At 35.4% G+C, this 24,255-nt stretch overlaps 1 protein-coding gene across 1 annotated transcript in view; it reads left to right on the plus strand.

The window, feature by feature from the left end:
• Positions 1 to 24,255, plus strand: part of TYR (tyrosinase) — a 117,849-nt gene that overhangs the window by 11,385 nt on the left and 82,209 nt on the right. Inside the window, exon 2 of the mRNA XM_008020465.3 lies at positions 855 to 1,071. Coding sequence (XP_008018656.2) covers positions 855 to 1,071 — 217 coding nt within the window. The remainder of the gene's footprint in view (positions 1 to 854; positions 1,072 to 24,255) is intronic.

Below are 24,255 nucleotides of genomic sequence, written 5' to 3' on the forward strand. Positions count from 1 at the left end.
GGTGGAAGACAATGATATAGACAATCTTGACTTTGTGTAGGCCTACGCTAGTATATATGCTTGTGTCTTAGTTTTTAACAAAATTCCAATTATGTTTATAAGTAAAAAATTAAATAACATGAAGCTTATAAAGATATAAATATTTCCTACAGTTGGACAATGTGTTTGTGTTTTAAGCTAAGTGCTATGATCAAAAGACCCCAAAAGTTTTAAAAAATTAAGTAAAAAAGTTACAGGAAGTTAAGTTTAATTTATTATTAAAAAAGAAAAATATTTTTATAAATTTAATGTAGCCTATATATATAGTGTTTATAAAATCTACAGTACCATAAAGTAGTATCTTAGGCCTTTATATTCACTCATTATTCCCTTACTGACTTACCCAAGCGACTTCTACTCCTGCAAGGTGCATTTATGGTAAGTGTCATGTATATACAAGTATGCCATTTAAAAATAATTTTATACTGTATTTTTACTGTACCTTTTATATGTTTAGATAGGTTTAGATGAACAAATACTTGCCATTATCTTACAGTTGTCTATAGTGTTCAGTACAGCAATGTGCTGGACAGGTTTGTAGCCCAGGAACAATAGGTTTTACCATACAGCCAAGATGTTTAGTAGGCTATACAATCTAGGTTTGTGCAAGTACGCTGACTATGATGTTCACACAATGACAAAGTCACCTAATGATGGATTTCTCAGAATATATCCCTGTCATTAAAGACACACAATTGTGGTAATCTCCTAAGGAGAAGTCTAACAATGGTAATTAGAAATTCCAACATTTCTACCCTTCTTCTACTGACACAGAGGTGGTGACAATTTGTTTAACATGAGGGTGTTTTGTACAGATTATCTGTAGCCGATTGGAGGAGTACAACAGCCATCAGTCTTTATGCAATGGAATGCCCGAGGGACCTTTACGGCGCAGTCCTGGAAACCATGACAAATCCAGAACCCCAAGGCTCCCCTCTTCAGCTGACGTAGAATTTTGCCTGAGTTTGACCCAGTATGAATCTGGTTCCATGGATAAAGCTGCCAATTTCAGCTTTAGAAATACACTGGAAGGTAATCTTTTTCTTTTCACTTTTAATTTTTTTTCTGAATTTGTATTTACAGTCTCTTATCCAAAGTCTGAGGAGGTGTTTGAGAATTCAGAATTTTCTGAGTTGACCAAGAATATGTGTTGTCTATACTTATATTGACAATGACCCTAGCTGACACTGGTCAGCACTTTATAATTCAACATCTTAGCTTCAGGAGTCAGGCATGGTGGCTCATGCCTGTAATCCCAGTTTACTTGGGAGGCTGTGACAGGTTGATGACTTGAACTCAGGAGTTTCAGGCTGCAGTGAGCTATGACTGTGCCACTGCATTCTAGCCTCAGTAACAAAGTGAGAGTCTATGAGGAAAGAAGAAGAGGCAGAAGCAGAAGCAGAAGCAGCAGCAGCAGCAGCCGCTTTAGTGAAATATATGAATATATTCATCTTATGAATAAATACAGGCAATAGGCAACCTAATGGTGAGTGATGTCAGTTTTTTCCATTAAAAGAGAAAAAGTAATTACATTTCCAGAACAATTTTGTATTGTAGAATTTCAGATATAAGTCTATGGACTGATAGTATTTTCCTACATTTTAATGTTTTAGTTTTCTTCTGTTTAAAATATTCTAGGCAGTTGTGTTCTTTGAGGTAAGTTCATTCATTTAACTGTAATAAGGACACAGTACACAGGTCAAGCCTCCATATCATTATTCCTTAAGTTTTCTGTTCGTCAGAGATTACATCTCATGATCTTTTCTAACTCCTAAATATTTCTCCTACAAATGCTTTCATCTTGCTTGCATTTTGCATTCAACATCTGTTCATTCTTCTCTGCTCATAGCTGACCCAGTCATGAAACCCATTCCATTCTCATAAATTTGCATTAGGAAAACAAAATTACAAACAAACACAACAAAACAAAAACAAAAACACTCATTCAAGTCACAAATTTAAGGAGTTTGGGGAAGACATAGGCACTGACTTGTGGCAAGGCAGACAACTCAAAATTTAACACTAGACATCTCACCTCCTTAAAGACCTGTAACACCTTACCACATAGAAAAACTTTCCTCTCTTTTGTAATCCTTTCTCCTTAACTTGTTCTTTTTTTATTTCTTTTTGTCATTGTTTTACACCCTAACTTTTGTTATTGTACTGTGCAGAGCGGTTTTACTGTTTTCGTTCATTTCCTTGTTTTACTCAAAACCATAGTCTCAGGGTCTTACATCCAGAATCAATTTAAGCAACGAGAGTCTCATCCTAAAGATGAATTCTGTTTTCCAGCTATGTAAACAGAAATTAGGTTTATTCTTCTACAGTAATATTCATGATTAACTTTTTAAAGTAATAACCATATCTAAAGCACCACGTCAAACACTTTGTATGGCATTATCTCACTCAATTTCTTATAACCATCCTCTAAGGAAGATTGCATTTATTATTCCCACTTTTAAGGGAGGAAACATTATCAGAGATATTCATCTTTTGGTTATTGCTTCTCATTGAATAAGCGGCAGAGATAATCTGCACCCAGCTTTATCACGTACCAAAGTCCAAGTTCTTTCCTTCGCACTCTGATGATCAATAGTGGGTTGAGAGTTTCTTTGAAGTGGACAATACCAGTTTGGTCTTTTGATACAAGAAGGCAAGACATAGTACCAGGGAATTTCAGAGCCTATTTAACGAATCTAAAGTACGCAATTTCAAAGTCACAATCTGGGAGGATTGGGTGACCCACTGGACTCTTTAGGGATTAACAATAGTACTCAGAATGCTGATATTAATGATGTTGCAAAATGAAGCTACATCTTTAAGGAAATTGGAGTATTTTTCTGTTTCTTCAGGCAAAGTTTTCAGCCATGAGTGACAAAAGCATATATTTTATTATTACGAAGCATGAGTTGGTCACAGAAATAAGGCAGGGGAACATCAGTGGTCTAGGGTCTCAAGTCAAAGAAAAAAAGTGACTCAAGATGTGTCAACTCAGCCAGTGGTTTTCAAGTGAGAGTCTAATACACACAGGTAAGGAGGAAACAGCAGATTTACTGCAAATAATTTGCTACTACAAATAATTTATGTTTGTAAATTATTTTTTCCCATAATTTATTCTAGTTTTACACACTTTAGTAGGCAAAGTGTGTGAGAAAAGACGCAACATAGCATATTGTCTGGCACACGTAGGTGTTCAATAAGTATCTGATAACCGAATATATAAATAATAGTTAGAATCCTTCATATTTTATCTAACCCACCACTTACCTTATCTATGCCTTGTTGCATGAAGTCCATGTCATGAGGCAAAATGTGAGAAACCATTAAGCTGAGCTGCCAAGAAAAACTTTTCTTTAGTAGGTACACATTTTAAAATTATTTTTCCTTAAATTTGTATTCAGCAATAATTTTAAGCTTACAGAATTGTGAAAATAAAAGCAATACAAAAACCATGAATATATATTTTACCCAAACTGACATTTTATCCTGATTCTCTCTTTCTCTCTCTCCCAGTTTGAGCCATTTTGAGGGTAAATTGCATAGACTAACTCTTTACCCCTGAATATGTTAGTGTGTATTTCCTAAGGATAGGGATAGACTCATATAGCCACAGAACAGTTTTCAACTTCAGTAAACTCTATATTGATACAATGCTTGTATCAAATCTACTGTATATATTTCAGTTTTTAAAAATAGATACAATAATATCCTTTTCAGTATTTTTCTTCTCCAAAATAGAATCCAGTCTAGGGTCACATAGCATTTAGTTTTCATGGTTCTTTAGTCTGAAATATTTCCATAGTCTGTACATATGTGTCTTTATGTGATTGACAGCTCTGGAGGATATAGTTCCTCCTCTTCCTCCTCATTTTTTAATGGAATGTTCTTCATTTTGAGTGCATCTAATAGTTCCTCATGACTAGATCCAGATAATGCACTTTTAACCAAAATTCTACATAGGTCATTATGCATCTTTCTGAGATGCTCTCACATCTGGAGGCACATGATGACTATCTGTCTCACGTTGGAGATGTTAATTTTGATTGCCTACGCCAGATGTGGTTCAATTTTCCCACTGTATAATTACTTCTTCCCTCTGTTTAATAAACTGTCTACATGGAGACATTTTAAGACTATGTAAATAAACCACCTCTTATCACAATTTCTCCTACAGTTGCCATCCATTGATGGCTACAAATGTATGATTTTTCAGCTTCAGCACTTCTTTTAAATTTATTAGCCAATATTCAGGATTCTACTATTAGCAAGAATCCTCCATTCTTTCTATTTATTTATCTCTCTACCTATCTAATAATGGTATAGAGTAAAGGCTTTCCATTGTTTAATGGTATATAACTCATTGATGTGCTTAATTATCTTCGTGTGCCAATGGTTCCAGAATTTGCCCATGGTACACCTTCAAGCTTGTTCTTATGTCTCCATTTCATATACACATTTTTTTATAACACACACTCTCTCTGGTAAGTAAATTATTCTAGAGCATCTTGTACCTACAATGCTCCAGGCCTGAAATTAGCCATGACTCTAAGGAGTAATGTTTTCTTTCATTGGAAGGAAATTCAAGGTCAAGATTTGGAAGCAAGTTTTGGTCACCAGAGAGACACATTTTATCTCACAACATGAATAGGGCAGGGAGTTTTCTTCTCCAAAATAGAATCGAGTCTTGGGATGTCTTGGTCTACAAGGACTACTCAAGTGAATATAGCAGTGAGGACAATAGGACTTGAGAAGAGGTCAAATGTCACAATTACACCCTGCTCTCTCAATACTTGCACACGAAATGGAATTGTTGCTTTTGATTAAACCTCAAAGTTATTGCTTCCTTTTTTTTTCTTGGTCTTGTGAGAAGTGTATAATGCACTTCCCATGGAACAAAATATTCATAGTCATTGCTAGGACAAAGGAACTGTTGTATTTTTGTCTATGGAAGTTATTTAAGTAACCTCAGCTTTCCTCTTAGATTTCATTGCTGAAATAGTGAAGATGTGTAATTTGTGAATTGTATAAGAGAGACTTCATGGCCGGGCACGGTGGCTCACGCCTGTGATCCCAGCACTTTGGAAGGCCAAGGCAGGTGGATCACCTGAGGTCCGGAGCTCGAGACCACCCTGGCCAACATACAGAAACCCCATCTCTACTAAAAATACAAAAATTAGCTGGGCATGGTGGCACATGTCTGTAATCCCAGCTACTCAGGAGGCTGAGGCAGGAGAATCACTTGAACCCAGGAGGCAGAGGTTGCAGTGAACCTAGATCATGCCACTGCACTCCAGCCTGAGTGAGACTCTTTCCAAAAATAAATAAATTAATTAACTAAATTAAAACCTCATGTTTCTAGATAAAGCAAATACAAATGAGTCTGTATTATAAGCAGTTTTCTGATTAGGTTAAATAGGGAATCCTGTGCAGTGTCAGTTGTCACATTAAAACAGAAAGTTTCTCTCATGAAAATCTCTGCCTATCCATTATGTCCTGTATATCAGAGTTTACAAGAGATTTTTTTTTTTTTAATAGCACTGTTGGGGAGTGGGACATGGGAACTGAAAGTTCAATGAATTGATTAAAGGTAATCAAACTGATTAGGATTAGATCCTAGCTCAACCACTTCCTAGATGTGTGACCTTGGGTATGTTATTTAACTTCTCTGGGTCTTAGTTTTATCATCTGTAAAATGCGGATAACATAATAATGTATAAGGTTCGAATAATTAAATGATGTAATACACGGAAGGTACTTAGAACATTTTTTTCAACAAAGGGCACAACACTATTGTGTTAAGCTGTGGTTAGTTGCTGACAACTTAGTTAGCAATCATTAACTTCTCTGGCAATTAGCTTACCAAAGTAAGTATACATTGAGTTCTGAGAAAGCATATTATAAAGGCCTACATTTAGTGGAAAAATAAGGGAAAGGGGAGGATGGAAAAGAAGATTCATGAAGATAGACCCAAAAATAAATAATGTTTCTGGAGACAGATAGGATTTCAGGGCAAGTTTCAAAAATGAGGTGACAGCAGGAGCAAAGGTATCTTCTGTTACCCAAAAGGGAAGAAGGAGACAGGAACAAGGAACAACTTGTTGGTGTTTAATGGTGTACTTCCAACTCTGAGCACAGTGGTTGCCTATAGTAGGTGCTCATTAAGTACTGGCTGACAGACTGATAATAAATAAAGGAAAGCTGCCTTCATTGTAAAACTTATATATACCAAGAATAGTGTAAAATCAAATTAATCATAGGTAGGGCCAAGTCAATCTTGGATTGTTTCAAACCACCCCTTTCTAACAAATGCAATTTATGACTATGGAAACTTATTATTGGAAGAGACTTTTCAGTATATTCAGTCTGACATCCCACACTATGCTAAGATGCCCACTGGGATAACATCACTATGTGACCCATCAAGGGAATACCTACCCCACAAGGGAAAATAAGAAGTTCTTTAGGATAAACCAAAATCTAATTCCATTCAACTTAAATAGAGCCATCCATGAACCTGGTATTATGGTATACTATGGAAGTACAAAAAAATACAAAGATAACTTGCACAGTTTATCTCACTGAAAAGCTCACCATCAAGTGAAGAAACACCACACAAATACCTAAGGAATACACAAAATAGTAATTGATATAAAATGAGGTAGGAACCCAGACACACCAGAAATATTTCCCAAGGAGGTGGAAATAGAATTGGATCTTGAAATATCATTAACTGCTCACTGAGCAGAGAAGAGGAGGAGAGGCATTTCCAGCAGAGGGAACAACATATGCAATGACGTAGAGGTGTGAAAGTGTGAGACGAGTTACCAAAAAATGAGAAGTTCTACGTGGCTAGAATATTGAGTTTGTAGTGGGAAATAACAAGAGATGTAAGGAGTTTAGAAAAATCCATGTATACCGGTGTCTCTCAATCTTCTTGAAGGAAAAAAATACACATTATAGGCCTCTAGGAATATGTTCACAAATCCCTAGAAAATTAAGAAACTGAAGTTTATTCTAAGATTCTTTCAAACCTTCACTTTAAAAGAGTTATAAATTCATTAGTATTACATTAAACATTAGCTGTCATCACCATAAGAACCTAATGTTTAAAATCCACAACATTCATATCTTCAAAAGTATATGTGAAAAATTTGTCTTGAAAACATTGCCATCGACAAGGGTAGTTGTGATAGGTTATTAAGCAGGAAATTGATATTATCCTACATATTCTTCAAAAGATATGATGCTAGTGGCATTAGTAGAATGCAAAAAGATAGTCAGTGAGCTATTGGGGGAGTCATGGATGATGAGGGCTAGATCTAAAGTAGTGAGAATGAGGATGAAGATGAGTTGGTTAGTGTATAGAATCAGAAGCTCTGGTGACTGGCTATAAGGCAGCAAGGAAAGTAACAGGATGTTCAGGATGATTCTGACACATCTGTGATTGATTTCTAACAATTGGTCCTTGTTTTTGTCCTAGTAAGTTATATATCATTTAAAAATGTAATTTTTCTTCATGTCACAGCCCTTATAAAACTGATATTATGCTTCTCTAGAACCTTAACATTTTTTTCTGCAGCCCTTCAGTCCTTTTTATTTCAATGTGACTGTCAAGCACTTCAGTAGGAAATATTTCACCACTTCACATGCAAAGATTTTTTTAAGGAGCAATCTAGAAAGTGGTAAATGAGCTCTGAGCTTTAATGAGAAACAGTGGAAGTTTTGCATTTTTTAATGACATTTTAACATGAATAGTGTGTGTATTTGCAGAGAAAAGCCAGCTGGGAAACTACAGTGAAGCCTCCATAGGTAATCTAGTTTTCAGTCTTCCTGCCTGAGAAATGGACTTTCTTAGTTCAAGCAAAATAAAATAAAATAAAATAAAATAAAATAAAATAAAATAAAATAAAATAAAAGTCACTCAGATTCAAAAAACAAATTCCTTAGACACTAATTGTGTAAACTGGGTAGCCAAGGAGATAGTTAACATGGGGTGACACATTCTAGTAGTTGGAAGGCTAAATTACTTCCCTAGTATATTCCTCACTAATTCTGAGGGAATCAGAAACTTAGTAGTTTGGTGTACCCTGACTCAGAGAGAGGCAGAAGGTTTGGAAAGATGATTAATCCAGACCAGGAAAACCTTTCTGGGCCTGTTTTACTTAATCCCCCAGATTTACCACCTCGATAACCACATTGGTATTCTGATCAGGCAATAATCCTGATAATAACAATAAAAATTCCTATGTGCCAGACGTTGATACTTCTCACATGTTATCTTATTTTGTCCTCATAACAGTCCTAGGATATTTCATTGATTAAACTAAAGCACCATTCTCAGCAAAGTAATTATTCCAATAAATTTAGGAGACAGTCTCTGTCCTTATATTATAAGCTCATTCCACTTATTTCACTCAAAAGGTAACTTTTTTCTCTTTTCTTCAAGTTCTCAGAGCAAATAGAACCTTTCCTATAACATGAAGGGAATTCAACAAGTGACAATTGTATTGTTTTCCAAGTAGATTTGCTTTATATGTAGTTCTTTAATCAGAAAATAACATTACTGTTTTTAAAATTCTGAAACAAAATAGGGAATGTTCTATTGTGAATAAGATCTTTGTAGATATTTATGTATATTTTAAATTATTGAAGGCAGAAGCTGCTCTCAGGGAAGAGTTAATATTTATGTTATAGGTTCACACACACATCCACACCCACACACATGTGCACACACACACACAAGTCAAGTGTAATTACTACATATGAAAATTCCTGTCAAATTCTTAATCAATATCTTATTTCCCAAAGCAGAAGGTTGGGAGGACCAGAATATGTTTATCACATCTGGTTATTTTAGAAATCCTCTAGTTAGCATGCAGTGATAGCCTACTAGAAATGATGAGTATTTGAAGATTATGGGGCATTTTAATTTTTGCAGAAACAGAGTTCTTAAGAACCAGTGATATAGTTGAGACATCTGAGTGGTAGAAAGTCACTGTTTTCTATTTCTTTCAGAGAGGACTTAGAATAGTTTAAAGTTTGAGGGTATTATTGCATGATACTCAGTAACTTCTAAGTAGTAAGTGCACTAATGGTATCGCTGGGGCTGTGTTAAAAAAAAAACAAAAAACATAAAACAAACAAAAAGCAGCATTTGTCCCCATATATTTATACATTTTAAACTGACTCTTCTACTTAGTCCTTCTTCTACTCCTCTAGTTATACTGGCATGCAATTTGTTGTTCTTGCCAAATGTGAATACTGAGAAAGTTAAAGTGAATTTATGTAAGCCGTGTGTCATCTTCACTCTGAATTAAAAGGTGCAGGTGTTATCTTATGGCAAGTACCATCTTAGGAAGATTCACTGGAAAGAGAGAAAGAAACTCCCCAGATTAGTGCAGAGCCCTTTAGAGTCAACGAAAACATGATATTGAAGACATATAGAACTGGATTTCAGTATCAGTTCTAAAATTCTGGGCATCTACTTCCTAATTTGTAAAATTTGTTCAATAATTACGTTTGGGTTACTATGATAATTTATGTACATCTAGCTCCTATTACATACACAAAAATGTTTCCCTTTTTCTCCTCCCACCTTCTCTGTAATCTTCAATAGTCTTCTCAACTTCTGTTATAATTTAGCATAGGCTATCAGTCTTCATAATGTGTATTTATCCATGCTAAAGAGCTTTTGTTTAATTTTTCATGATTTGAACTCACTGCTGTGGAAAATGGCTATTTACAGAAGGATAATCTCATTTTCCAAGAATTCATTTGAGGGTCCTAGAAGATCTTTATGAAGCAAAATAATACTTTTCTTATTTTTTAAGTATTCTCAAAATAATTTAAGTATTCTTATATATAAGCATTATATGTAATTTAAGTATTCTTATATATAATATAAAGTATTCTTATATAATAAATATACTTATTTAAGTATTCTCAAAATAATACTTCTTTTCTAAGTATAGAGTCAGGCATTAAAACATACAGACATCTCACTTCCTTGGGATAAGTCTTGGGAAAAATATCACTACACACTAGCAATAAATATTGCAAACAAAACTTATAACTCTATTTTATGCAGTTATTAAACAAATATGACTTAAAAGACTTCAGGAGTTTTGCTCTGTAGCCCAGGCTGGAGTGCAATGGCGCAATCTTGGCTTACTGAAACCTCCACCTCCCGGGTTCAAAGGATTCTCAAGCCACAGCCTCCTGAGTAGCTGAGACTACAGGTGAGTGCCATCGTGCCTCACTAATTTTTTTTTGTATTGTTAGTAGAGATAGGATTTCTCCATATTGGCCGGGCTGGTCTCAAACTCCTGACCTCAAGAGATCTACCACCTTAGACTCCCAAAATGCTTGAGCCACCAAGCCTGGCCTAAATTCAGGGTATCAAAGATAAATTAACAATGTCTGATGCAAGCATACGACTGCTTTGTACTCTTCTACACTAATGATTTGTAGTGTTTTGGTTTCAGAATCCATTTACAACTCTTACAATATATGAAAAATTTCTGCCAGCTTTTATTTATGTGGGTTATATTTATGACTACTTCTCATTTGTAAAACTGAAAAGATCTTGCATATTTGTATTAATTAATTTAAAAATAAATTTCTTATATGATAGTATAAATAATATAATTTTAATAATAATTTCTAAAATACTAAGTGGAATGAAACTACTTTTTATTTTTACAAACAGGCTACATCTGGATTTTATGACTACTTCTACATTGAATATATTATAATTTATTGTTTGGTTGTTGAAGAACTTGATGAAAAATCTAGCCTCACACAACTATGTAATCAGAATACAGAGAAATATTTTTAAAAACACTTTCAGATAATTGTGAATCCTTTCTTTTTGATACTAAAACTTCACAAATGGTAATTTTCTCAGAGTTTAATTACACTGTCAAATCTGAAATCATGTAAATGACCTTTTTGTCCTTGCCACATTAAAGTCCGTTGATCTGTCTAGCATCATGAATGAGTATTTTACCCATTAGTGATTTTATAATATCATGCATTGGTCATTTGTAAAATACTGAGTTACACAATCTTCCAAATGTTAAAATATCTCATTATACAATATTCAAAATGACATTATTAATATCACCACCAATCTCATCAGAAATATCTTTAAGTATGAAGACTTTATCAAGCTCATAGTGATGGTATCAATTTTTCTTAATTTAAATTTTTGCTTGAAAACTCAAATTGTAGCACTGGCAAAAAAAATACCATTAACTTTTTCAAGTGACAGACTTGCTTTGTTCACATAAGAAGTCTGCCAAATGCCTGTCTAAATAGCCAGTTTATCTCTGAATTCTACATTCAAGTCAAAATGATTTCCTGTGGGAAACATGATTATTTCAGCTCTCAACACAAATAATGGCACAAGTGTTTTTTCCCTAGATGAACGTATTTCAAAATGCAGCATAAATAGTATATATGTAGGTTCCATTCTGTCAAACAGAAAAATAAAGAAGCATATAAAAGAAGATAGTTTAAAAAAAAATTGTATTGCTTCATTAAGGACATTAAGTGAAACTAGCATTCATTTATTCAGTTTTACTGCAAGTCTATGGCTGGTGAAGAATGTAATAATTACAGTACACTTGGTTGCCACTACCTTGATTCGTGCTAAGACACCAGAAGGTTTACCCACCATTGCTTTTGCACCATCAGTGCAAATGTGAACACGGAAAAAGGCAAATCACATCATAGTATTATTAGGAAAATAGTTTTGACATTGCAAATACTCAGAGTTTCAGGGACTTCAAGGGATCTGTTGGTTACATTTTGCTAACCAAGAAAACCCTGGGATTGTAGAATAATTTCTTTTTAAAACATAAGGGCATCTAGGAAGACCTTATTAATTTCAAACATAATTCTGCATTTTCAGGATGAAATGTCAAAGAATGTTGATATGTAAATACACATTTAAATCCAAAGAGATGGTGGCTAATGACGTACATTATCAGGCCTTTCCTCTAGAGGTTTTGGTTCAGTAGGTCTGGCAGTGGAAGTAGGGGTGTTTATGACCTCCAGTGAGCCACAGTGACTCATATAATAATGTTTATATGTGTGTGTGTGTGTGTGTGTGTGTACACACACAAATTATCTCCACACAATTATTTCTATTTATATATTAAACCCTATTATCAATGCAAAGAGCACACATGCACACACACATATTTTTGTGGGGGCAGGGTAAAAGGTGTTTTCCTGCAATGGTACACTGGTCACCTTGCTTCTCTCTCTGGTGACTGTTGAGGTTGTCTACAGTGGATTGGGTGCATCCTGAGGGCCTTCAACAGAATGAGGTCCACACATAACCTTCTAGTATTTGGACAGTTGAAGGACAGAATGAAAATCCCACAGTAAAAGCACACTGAGTTATGAAAATGAGGCAGATTTTATGGTAAATAGTAGGTCATTGTGTTTCCCAAACTTGATCTAATTGGCTGTTACAAATTATCTGGCACATATATTGATTCCAGATGTGATTAGTGTTCACTTGGTTCATATATTTTACATATATGCCAATTTGGCAATCCTAACATGTTGATGTTGATAATGTTTCATGGCCAAAACTAGAATGTATTTTCATAATACACACACACACTCACACTCTCTCTCTATAACTAGATCCTAGGAAACTTTAATTTTAGTAAATGCCTCAGGTGATTTTTATGATCAGGCATACAGGGCAGCTCTGCTCTATAGCTGGTTACTGTATTCACATTTCTTTTCTTATGATGTAATAAGTAATGGTGGGGGAGCAGATTTTGTAATCAACTGTAGAAATATGGCTATAAAAACTATTTCATGGCTTATATTTCTCTTCATTGCAAGCTTGTCTTACCTCAAGGACAGAAAAAAATGATGCTGTTTCTATGAAAAGATTTTTCTGTTCAGTAAAATCTCTAGTGTAAAAAGAGTGGCCTATTTTCAATTTGCAAGTCTGATCATTAGCCTTTGATTCATATAACATAAATAGACTTCTTTGATATCTGAAGAGCTTGACTATATTAAAGTAAGAAAGTAATAGATACTTGCATCTCAACTTTATAACTGAGCAACAAAGAAAACAAAATTAGTAGTTGTTGAGCACCTGATGCCTTGTACATTTTCAAATAAATCATTTGAATTTGCAACTGCACCATGAGATAGGTTTTGCCTTGATTTTACAGATAGGGAACTTGATAGTCACATGGTTGATAACCACAGTTAAGTCTACTATTCCAAGTTCATCTGACTCCAAGGCTGATACAAATTCCACTTCACTACAAAGCTTTCTTCAGCTTGCTAAAGTAAAGCTCAGGACTCTGATAAACTCCCAACCCTGTCTCTGGTATATGACCCAACACTAACCATGCTGCTCAGAGAGGGTATCTAAAAGAAATTCTTGTGTGAAAACAATGAAATTTTGGTGGGCAAACAGAAACATAATCGTAAATAAACTAACAAAAGCATACAACACAGAATTCTACTTCTGGGAAGGTAAAGTAGGTACACTTTTCTCTATTAGTCCCTCTAAATACAACCACAGTCTCTGGATATTGTATATAAAAGAAGCAGAAAGAATCTAAATAGTGGAGAGAAGAAGGCAGATCAACTAGGAATATTGGGATCTCATGGTATGATGGTGAGTCCCCTGGGTTTTATTTTCCTCATATATTCAAGATTTGGAGTTGAAGAAGCTTGTAACCTAGAAACACCTAAAGGTACATACAAACAAAAGTAAAACAAAAAAACAAAAACAGAAAAAAACACCAACAAAAGCCTTCTCTCTCTAGTCACAGGACAAAGAAAGGTGCAGACAAGTTTTAAACAGTAACCACTCTACTTCATCAAATTCAAAAACAGAAAAACTGATGCACAATCCCCACCCAAGTCAGCAAAAGTTGATTGGGGAGACTAGATTTCCACCCTTGCTAGGCTATAAAAGGTGCCTCCTCAATACCCTTTCAGGGTGGTGTAAGAGAAGGCTCAGTTTGCATTCCAACCAGGGAGGAATTAACCACTCTTCTACTTTACATGGAGGCAACTTGGAGGACCTACAATTCTATCCCTATTAGGCAGTAAAAAGATGAATCTTTTCTTCCCTTCTGGATTGTTGTCAGAGGGGGCCTATTGGAGAGTTAGGTCTTCTAGCACTGTCTAGTGGTAATTAGGCCACCCAATGGCATTAGGGGAAACTAGTTGAGGAGCAGTAAGTAATGAGGTATTCTTACCTCTCCTAGCAAGGAAGACACCAGAAGAGGCCTAGTGGGGAGCCACGTCAGTGGGGAACTTGGACTTCTATTGCTACTTGAAAGTAATAATACAGCGTTTCCCTTCTGTTGGAGCTGGGTCAGAGAAAGCCAGGAGCTTATACATTTTGTTTGTTTGTTTTTTTGAGATGGAGTCTTTGTTGTGTTGCCCAGGCTGGAGTGCAGTGGCGTGATCTCGGCCCACTGCAACCTCCACCTCCCAGAGTAGCTGGGATTCCCCTGCCTCAGTTTCCCGAGTCGCTGGGATTATAGGCACCCACCCACAAGCCCAGCTAATTTTTTGTATTTTTAGTAGAGACAGAGTTTTAATATGTTGGCCTGGCTAACCTCCAAATCCTGACTTCAAGTGTTCAGCCCACCTTGGCCTCCCAAAGTGCTGGGATTACAGGTGTGAGCCACTGTGCCCAGTTGAGATTATAAACTTTTATAAAACAGAAGATTTAATAAGTCTCATAAAATACTCAAAATGTCTATGTTGCAAAATAATAATAATAATAATCCCTTTTCATACCAAGAAAAGTTACATCCTTGAATTAAAAAAAAAAAAGACAGTAGATGGCAACACTGAAGTAACAGATATGTTAAAATTATCTCAAATAATAGGTTGGAGCAAAAGTAATTGTGGTTTTTGTCATTGAACAGAATGGCAAAAACTACAATTACTTTTGTATCATGTTAACAGATTTTAAAACAGTCATTTATTTTTATTATTTATTTATTTATTTATTTATTGAGATGAAATCTGGCTCTGTTGCCCAGGCTGGGGTGCAGTGGCGCGCAATCTCTGCTCACTGCAAGCTCCGCCTCCTGGGTTCACGCCATTCTCCCGCCTCAGCCTCTGGAGTAGCTGGGAACACACGCGCCTGCCACCACGCCTGGCTAATGTTTTGTATTTTTAGCAGAGACGGGGTTTCACCTTGTTAGCCAGGATGGTCTCGATTTCCTGACCTCATAATCCGCCCACCTCGACCTCCCAAAGTGCTGGGATAACAGGCGTGAGCCACCGCACCCGGCAAAACAGTCATTTTTGAATTCCTCAATGAACAATTATAAACATACTTGAAACAAATTTTTAAAAAATAGAATGACTTATCGAGAAAATGGAAGATATCACAAAGAACAAAATAAAATTAGAACTAAAAAATACAGTTACCAAAGTAAAAGTCTCAATACTAAGTTCAACAGCAGAATGAAGAGGATAAAAGAAAGAATCAGTGAACTGGAAGACAGAAAAATAGAAATTACCAAATCTGAAAAACAGAAAACAGATTGGAAAAAAATTTTAAAGGCTCAAAGACTTGAATAACTACATGAAAATGATTGAACATTTGTGTTATTAGTATCCTAGAGAGGAGAAAAAGCAGTTCTGAGAAAGTACTCAATGAAATGACTGAAAACTTCTCAAATTTAGTAAAAGAAACAGCAAATTCAAGAAGCTGAGTTAAACCCAAATTTAATAAATCCCATAGCAATCCACATTAAAATATATCACTACAAATTTCTAAAAACTAAAGAAATATTTAAAGTAGTGATTTTGTGGAAAAAATGACTGACAGATTTTCCTTTGACACCATGGAGGCCAGAAGGTGGCACTACATTTTTCAAATGCTGAAAAAAATGAACTGTTAATGCAGTGTTCTATGCCCAGGGAAAATATTCAGTAATGAAGGAGAAATCAAGATCTCCTCAGATGAAGAAAAATGAAAAGGTTTGTCACCACCAAGCAGACGTGCCCTGGAAAAAAAAAGTTAATAGAAGTTTCTTTAAAAGAAGGGAAATGATAAAATAAAAAACTTCCTTATGCAAAAATATAGGGAATTCAATAGACTTCTTTTGAGTTTTCTAAATTGTGATTTGATGGTTGAAACAAAAATAAAATTTTATGTCATTCATCTAAATGAACATAAGAGAAATATTTAAGACAAATAAGGTTTTACACTTAATTTGAACTAGTTGAAGGATTCCAGCAGAGATAAATTATGTAAAAATAACATAATACTTAGATAAATCACCAACAAAGTGATACAATATATTTTAAAAAACTATTAATAAAAATGGAATTTGTAAAAATTTTCAAGCAACTCAAATGAAGACATAAAAAATGAACCAAAAAATTCAGAAAAGTAACGAACAGGAAAAAAAAATAGTTGGTTTAAGCCATAACATTATATGATACTTATATTAAATGTGAATGGTCTAAAAATACCAAGTAAGAGATTGGTAGATTAGATTTTATTTTTAAATAACCCAACTGTATTCAGCCTAGAGGAAATTCACTTTAGATATAACATTATTTGTGAAAGTTACAGGATGGAAAAAAATTATAAAACAATCAAAACAAGAGTTGATTGGTGCTGACGAGTTGATGGGTGCAGCACAGCAACATGGCACAAGTATACATATGTAACAAACCTGCACGTTATGCACATGTACCCTAGAACTTAAAGTATAATAATAATTTAAAAAAATAAATTTTAAAAAAAGTGAAAGTGGATATATTAATATCTAATAAACTAGACTTCAGAGAAAAAACAATCATTGGAGTAAGAGAGGCACATTTTATCAAGATCAATGAGTCAATCCACTAAAAAGACATAGCAATCCTAAATGTGTAGGCATCAAATAGCCTTAAAATATGTGAAGCAAAAGCTAGTAGAGCTAACAGGAAGAAATAGACAAATTCACAATTACAGTTGGAGAATTCAATGCTTCTTTTTAACCAATAGGACTAGGCAAAACATCTGCAGTGATACAGAAGAACTTAACACCATCAGTCAAAAGAATCTATTCAACATTGATAGAACATTCCATTCAATAACAATAAAAATACTCATTTATTTAAAGTACTGATAAAACATATGCTAAACATATGACTGCCCCTTGAGCCATAAAGCAAACATCAACAAATTTAAAGGATTGGAATTATACAGATTGTGTTCTCCTACCATAATGGAATCAAACTAGAAATCAATAACATGATGGAAAGATCTTCAAACACGTAGAAACTAAACAAAGTACTTCTAAATAACCCAAGGAGTAAAGAGAAAGACTTAAGGAAAATAAAATACATTTAAATAAGTAAAATTAAAAACCAAACTTACCAAAATTTGTCAGACATACTATAAAATTGTGCTTAGAGGGGAAAGTATAGTACTAAATGCACACATGTGGAAAGAGGCAAAGTTTCAAGTCAGTAATACAAACTCAAACTCTAGAAATTAGAAGAGCAAAATAAAACTAAAGCACAAAGAATGAAGGAAATAATAAAGATAGGAGCAGAAAGCAGTGAAATTAACAGGAATCAATACAGGATATGAATACAGCAAACACCTGGTTTTTGGAAATATTAATAAAATTGACAAATTAGCATGATTGCAAAGGAAAAAAGAGAAAAGACACAAATTACCAATATCAAGAATCAAACAGGGGATATCACTACAGATCTTGCAGACATCAAAAGGGTAATAAAAGAGTACTATGAGCACTCTATGTACATAACATTTGACAATTTAGATGAAATGAACTAATTCCTAAAAAAGCACAAACTATACCACTCATCTAATAAGAAATAGACAATTTGAATAACCCTATATATGTAAAGGAAATTGAATTGGTAATTTTAAATCTCCCAAAATAGTTATCCTTAGGCACAGAATGTTTTCCTTGAGAATCAATCAGAAATTTAATAAATTAACACAAATTCTATACAATCAGTTTCAGAATGTAGAAGAAAAGGAAACACTTTTTGAGTCATTTTATAAATCTAGTATTACCTTGATATTAAAACCAGATAAAAGAATGCCAAGAAAATGAGACAGATCAATATCCCTCATGTAGACAGATGTAAAAATTCTTAACCAAATATTGACGAATATAATTCAGCTGTATATAAAAAGAATTTTATGCATTGAAACAAGTGAAATTTATTCCAAAAATAGATACAAAACTGCTTCAAAATGTAAATATTCTGTGTCTTGACCCTTTCAATGCCAATATCCTAGCTGTGATATTCTACTATATTACATAATATTTTTTCAAGGTTACCATTGAGGGAAATTGAATAAAGAGCACATCAGATTTCTCTCTATTATTTCTTACAGCTGCATATAATTCCATAATTATCTCAAAATAAAAAGTTTTTAAAAAGACAAAGTTAAGGCAAATATTTGAAATTTACATTTAAATAGATAGATGAGATAAAAGGCAGTATTAAGAACCCTATTTCAGTCAAGCAATGAGCAATACTTACTTTTATGTATTGAACTGTCTTGATGCATAAACATCAAGAGAACCAATGTGTAACACCATCCAAGATAATATCAACAGTTATCAATATATGTGAGAAAAGACTTAGGGAGGACTTCCAATACAGATTTTATTCTAAATTTTACATTATACAAAAATGTATAATGTAAGCTATTATCACTCTGTTTCCTGCCAATTTGAGATGAATAATTATTGTGCTAGAGAATAAAATAATTCCTCAATAATTTGTATGCAATTCATCTGAACCTATGGATCATTTACAGAGATTTCCTTAAAATATGCATTATAATATTAGCCACTATGATATACCCAAATCTCTAATTGTATAAGTACTTCTAAAACATATCTAATGATCTTTGTAATCATTCTTCTTAGACATACTTATTTTTTTTTATTTATCCACCAGCATTAGCAGTTGCTTTTTATTTTTGTTTTTTAGTATATAAAAAAAGATTTTCCATATCAATCAATTTTTATGGCCACTATTTATGTTATTGTAAAGTAAGAACAAACGTAAGACATTTTGCTCAACTTTCAGTTTAGTTTAAATTCTTGCTTTGGGAGAGTTTCCAAGATGACAGAATAGGAACAGCTCTGGTCTATAGCTCCCAGGGAGATCAATGCAGAAGATGGGTGATTTCTGTATTTCCAATTGAGGTACGTGGTTCATCTCATTGGGACTGGTTGGACAGTGGGTGCAGCCCACACAAGACGAGCCAAGCAGGACAGGGTGTCACCTCACCTGGGAAGCCCAAGGGGTTGGGGGATTTCCCTTTCCTAGCCAAGGGAAGCTGTGAGTGACTGTACCTGGAGGAACAGTACCCTCTTGCCCAAATACTGCATTTTTCCCACAGTCTTTGCAACCAACAGACCCTCTATGCCCAGCTCAGCAGGTCCCGTGCCCATGGAGCCTCGCTCACTGGAGCAGCAGTCTAAAATTGACCTGGCATGATGGAGCTTGGCAGGGCAAGGGGTATCCACCATTGCTGAGGCTTGAGTAGGTGATTCTGTGCTCACAGTGTAAACAAAGCAGCAGGGAAGCTCGAACTGGGTTGAGCCCACCACAGCTCAGCAAGGCCTACTGCCTCTCTAGGTTCCACCTTTGGGGGCAGGGCATATCTGAACAAAAGACATCAGACATCTTATGCAGAATTAAACGTCCCTGTTTGACAGCTCTGAAGAGAGCAGTGGCTCTTGGAGCAGTGTTCAAGCTTTGACATCAGACAGATGGCTTCCTCAAGTGGGTCCCTGACCCCATGTAGCTTGACTGGGAGACACCTCCCATTAGGCGCTGACAGACACCTCATACAGGCAGGTGCCCCTCTGGGACAAAGTTTCCAGAGGAAGGATCAGGCAGCAATATTTGCTGTTCTGTAGCCTCCGTTGGTGATACCCAGGCAAACAGGGTCTGGAGTGGACGTCAAGCAAACTCCACCAGACCTACAGCCGAGGGGCCTGTTAGAAAGAAAACTAACAGAAAGGAATAGCATCAACAACAAAAAACAGGACATCCAAACCAAAACCCCATCTGTAGGTCACCAACATCAAAGACCAAAGGTAGATAAAACCACAAAGACGGGGAGAAACCAGAGCAGAAAGACTGAAAATTCCAAAAACCAGAATGCCTCTTCTCCTCCAAAGGAACACAGCTCGTCACCAGCAAGGGAACAAAACTGGATGGAAAATGAGTTTGATGAGTTGACTGAAGTAGGCTTCAGAAGGTGGGTAATAACAAACATCTCCAAGCTAAAAGAGGATGTTTGAACCCATCGCAAGAAAGCTAAAAACTTTGAGAAAAGGTTAGATGAATGGATAACTAGAATAACCGGTGAAGAAAAGAGCTTAAATGACCTGATGGAGCTGAAAACCACAGTACAAGAACTTCATGACACATACACAAGCTTCAATAGTGGATTCGATCAACCAGAAGAAAGGATATCAGTGATCGAAGAACAAATTAATGAAATAAAGCAAGAAGATGTGATGAGAGAAAAAAGAGTGAAAAGAAACAAACAAAGCCTCCAAGAAGTGTGGGACCATGTGAAAAGACCAAACCTATGTTTGATTGGTATACCTGAAAGTGATCGGAGAATGGAACCCAGTTAGAAAACACTCTTCAGGATATTATCCAGAAGAACTTCCCCAACCTAGCAAGGCAGGCCAACATTCAAATTCAGGAAATACAGAGAACACCATAAAGATACTCCTTGAGAAAAGCAACCCCAAGACACATAATTGTCAGATTCACCAAGGCTGAAATGAAGGAAAAAAATGTTAAGGGCAGCCAGAAAGGTCGGGTTACCCACAAAGGTAAGCCCATCAGACTAACAACGGATCTCTTGGCAGAAACTCTGCAAGCCATAGGAGAGTGGGGGGTCAATATTCAACATTCTTAAAGAAAAGAATTTTCAACCTAGAATTTCATATCCAGTCAAACTAAGCTTCATAAGTGAAGGAGAAATAAAATCCTTTACAGATAAGCAAATGCTGAGATTTTGTCACCATTAGGCCTGTCTTACAAGAGCTCCTGAAGGAAGCAGTAAACATGGAAAAGAACAGTCAGTACCAGACACTGAAAAATCACGCCAAATTGTAAAGACCGTCTACACTATGAAGAAACTGTATCAATTAATGGGCAAAATAACCACCTAGCATCATGATGGCAAGATCATATTCATACATAACAATATTAACCTTAAATGTAAATGGGCTAAATGCCACACCTAAAAAACACAGACTGGCAAATTGCAAAGTCAAGACACATCAATGTGCTGTATTCAGGAGACCGATCTCACATGACAAGACACACATAGCTTCAAAATAAAGTGATGGAAGAAGATCTACCAAACAAATGAAAAGCAAAAAAAAAAAAAAAAAAAAAAAAAAAAAAAAAAAAAAAAAAAAAAAAAAAAGCAGGGATTGTAATCCTGGTCTCTGATAAAACAGACTTTAAACAAACAAAGCAAAAGAAAAAAAGAAGGCCAGTACATAATGGAAATGGGATCAATTCAACAAGAAGAGCTAACTGTCCTAAATATATATATGCACCCAATACAGGATCACCCAGATTCATACAGCAAGTTCTTAGCGACCTACAAAGAGACGTAGACTCCCACATGGTAATAGTGGCAGACTTTAACACCACACTGTCAATATTAGACAGATCAACAAGAAGGATATCCAGGACTTGAACTCAGCTCTGAACCAAGCAGACCTAGTAGACATCTACAGAACTCTCCACCCCAAATCAACAGAATATACATTCTTCTCGGCACCACATCACACTTACTGTAAAATTGATCAATAAACACTCCGCAACAAATGTAAAAGAACAGAATCACAACCAACTGTCTCTCAGACCACAGTGCAATCAAACTGGAACTCGGGATTAAGAAACTCACTGAAAACTGCCAACTACATGGAAACTGAACAACTTGCTCCTGAATGAGTACTGGGTAAATAACAAAATGAAGTCAGAAATAAAGATGTTCTTTGAAACCACCGAGAACAGACACAACGTACCAGAATCTCTGGGACACATTTAAAGTAGTGTGCAGACGGAAATTGATAGCACTAAATGTCCACAAGAAAAAACAGGAAAGATCTAAAATTGACACCCTAACATCACTATTAAAAACTAGAGAAGCAAGAGCAAACAAATTCAAATGCTAGCAGAAGACAAGGAATAACTTAAGATCAGAGTAGAACTGAAGGAGATAGAGACACAAAAAAACCCTTAAAAAAAAAAATAAATGAATCCAGGAGCTGGTTTTTTGAAAACATCAACAAAATTGATAGACCGCTAGCAAGACTAATCAAGGAGAAAAGAGAGAAGAATCAAATAAATGCAATAAAAAATGATAAAGGGGATATTGCCACCAATCCCACAGAAATGCGAACTACCATCAGAAAATACTATAAACACCTCTACACAAATAAACTAGAAAATCTAGAAGAAATGGATAAATTCCTGGACACATACACCCTCCCAAGACTAAACCAGGAAGAAGTCAAATCTTTGAATAGACCAATAACAGGTTCTGAAATTCAGGCAATAAATAGCCTACCAACCAAAAAAAAGTCCAGGACCAGATGGATTCACAGCCAAATTCTATTAGAGGTACAAAGAGGAACTAGTACCATTCCTTCTGAAAATATTCCAATCAATAGAAAAAGAGGGAATCCTTCTTAACTCATTTTATGAGGCCAGCATCATCCTGATATCAAAGCCTGGCAGAGACACAACCAAAAAAAAGAGAATTTTAGGCCAATATCCCTGATGAACATTGATGCAAAAATCCTCAAATTACTGGCAAGCTGAATCCAGCAGCACATCAAAAAGCTTATCCACCACAATCAAGTTGGCTTCATCCCTGGGATGCAAGGCTGGTTCAATATATGCAAATCAATAAATGTAAATCCATCACATAAACAGAACCGACCACAAAAACCACTTAATTATCTCAACAGATGCAGAAAAGGCCTTCAACAAAATTTAACAGCCTTTCATGCTAAAAACTCTAAATAAACTAGGTATTGATGGAACGTATCTCAAAATATTAAGAGCTATTTATGACAAACCCACAGCCAATATTAGACTGAATGGGCAAAAACTGGAAGCATTCCGTTTGAAAACCATCACAAGATAAGGATCCCTTCTCTCACCACTCCTATTCAACATAGTTTTGGAAGTTCTGGCCAGGGCAATCAGACAAGAGAAAGAAATAAAGGGTATGATATTGAAATAGGAAGGGAGGAAGTCCAATTGTCTGTTTGCAGATGACATGATTCTATATTTAGAAAACCCCATTGTCTCAGCGCAAAATCTCCTTAAGCTGATAAGCAACTTCAGCAAAGTCTCAGGATACAAAATCAATATGCAAAAATCACAAGCATTCTTATACACCAATATTAGACAAACAGAGAACCAAATAATGAGTGAACTCCCATTCATAATTACTAGAAAGAGAATAAAATACCTAGGAATCCAACTTACAAGGGATGTTAAGGACCTCTTCGAGGAGAACTACAAACCACGGCTCAATAAAATAAAAGAGGACACAAACAAATGGAAGAACCTTTCATGCTCATGGATAGGAAGAATCAATATTGTGAAAATCGTCATACTGCCCAAGATAATTTATAGATTCAATGCTATCCCCCATCAAGCTACCACTGACTTTAACAGAATTGGAAAAAACTACTTTAAAGATCATATGGAACCAAAAAAGAGCCTGCATAGCCAAAACAATCCTAAGCAAGAGAGAATGAAGCTGGAGGCATCATGCTACCTGACTTCAAACTATGCTACAAGGCTACACTAACCAAAACAACATGATACTGGTACCAAAACAGATATATAGACTAATGGAACAGAACAGAGGCCTCAGAAATACCACCACACATCTACGACCATCTGATCTTTGACAAATCTGACAAAAACAAGCAATGAGGAAAGGATTCCCTATTTAACAAACGGTGTTGGGAAAACTAGCTAGCCATATGTAGAAAGCTGAAACTGTATCCCTTCCTTACATCTTACACAAAAATTAGCTCAAGATGGATTAAAGACTTAAATGTAAGACCTGAGACCATAAAAACCCTAGAAGAAAACCTAGGCAATACCATTCAGGATATAGGCATGGGCAAAGACTTCATGACT

Source organism: Chlorocebus sabaeus, chromosome 1, assembly GCF_047675955.1.
Source record: "Chlorocebus sabaeus isolate Y175 chromosome 1, mChlSab1.0.hap1, whole genome shotgun sequence".
Lineage (NCBI taxonomy): Eukaryota > Metazoa > Chordata > Mammalia > Primates > Cercopithecidae > Chlorocebus > Chlorocebus sabaeus.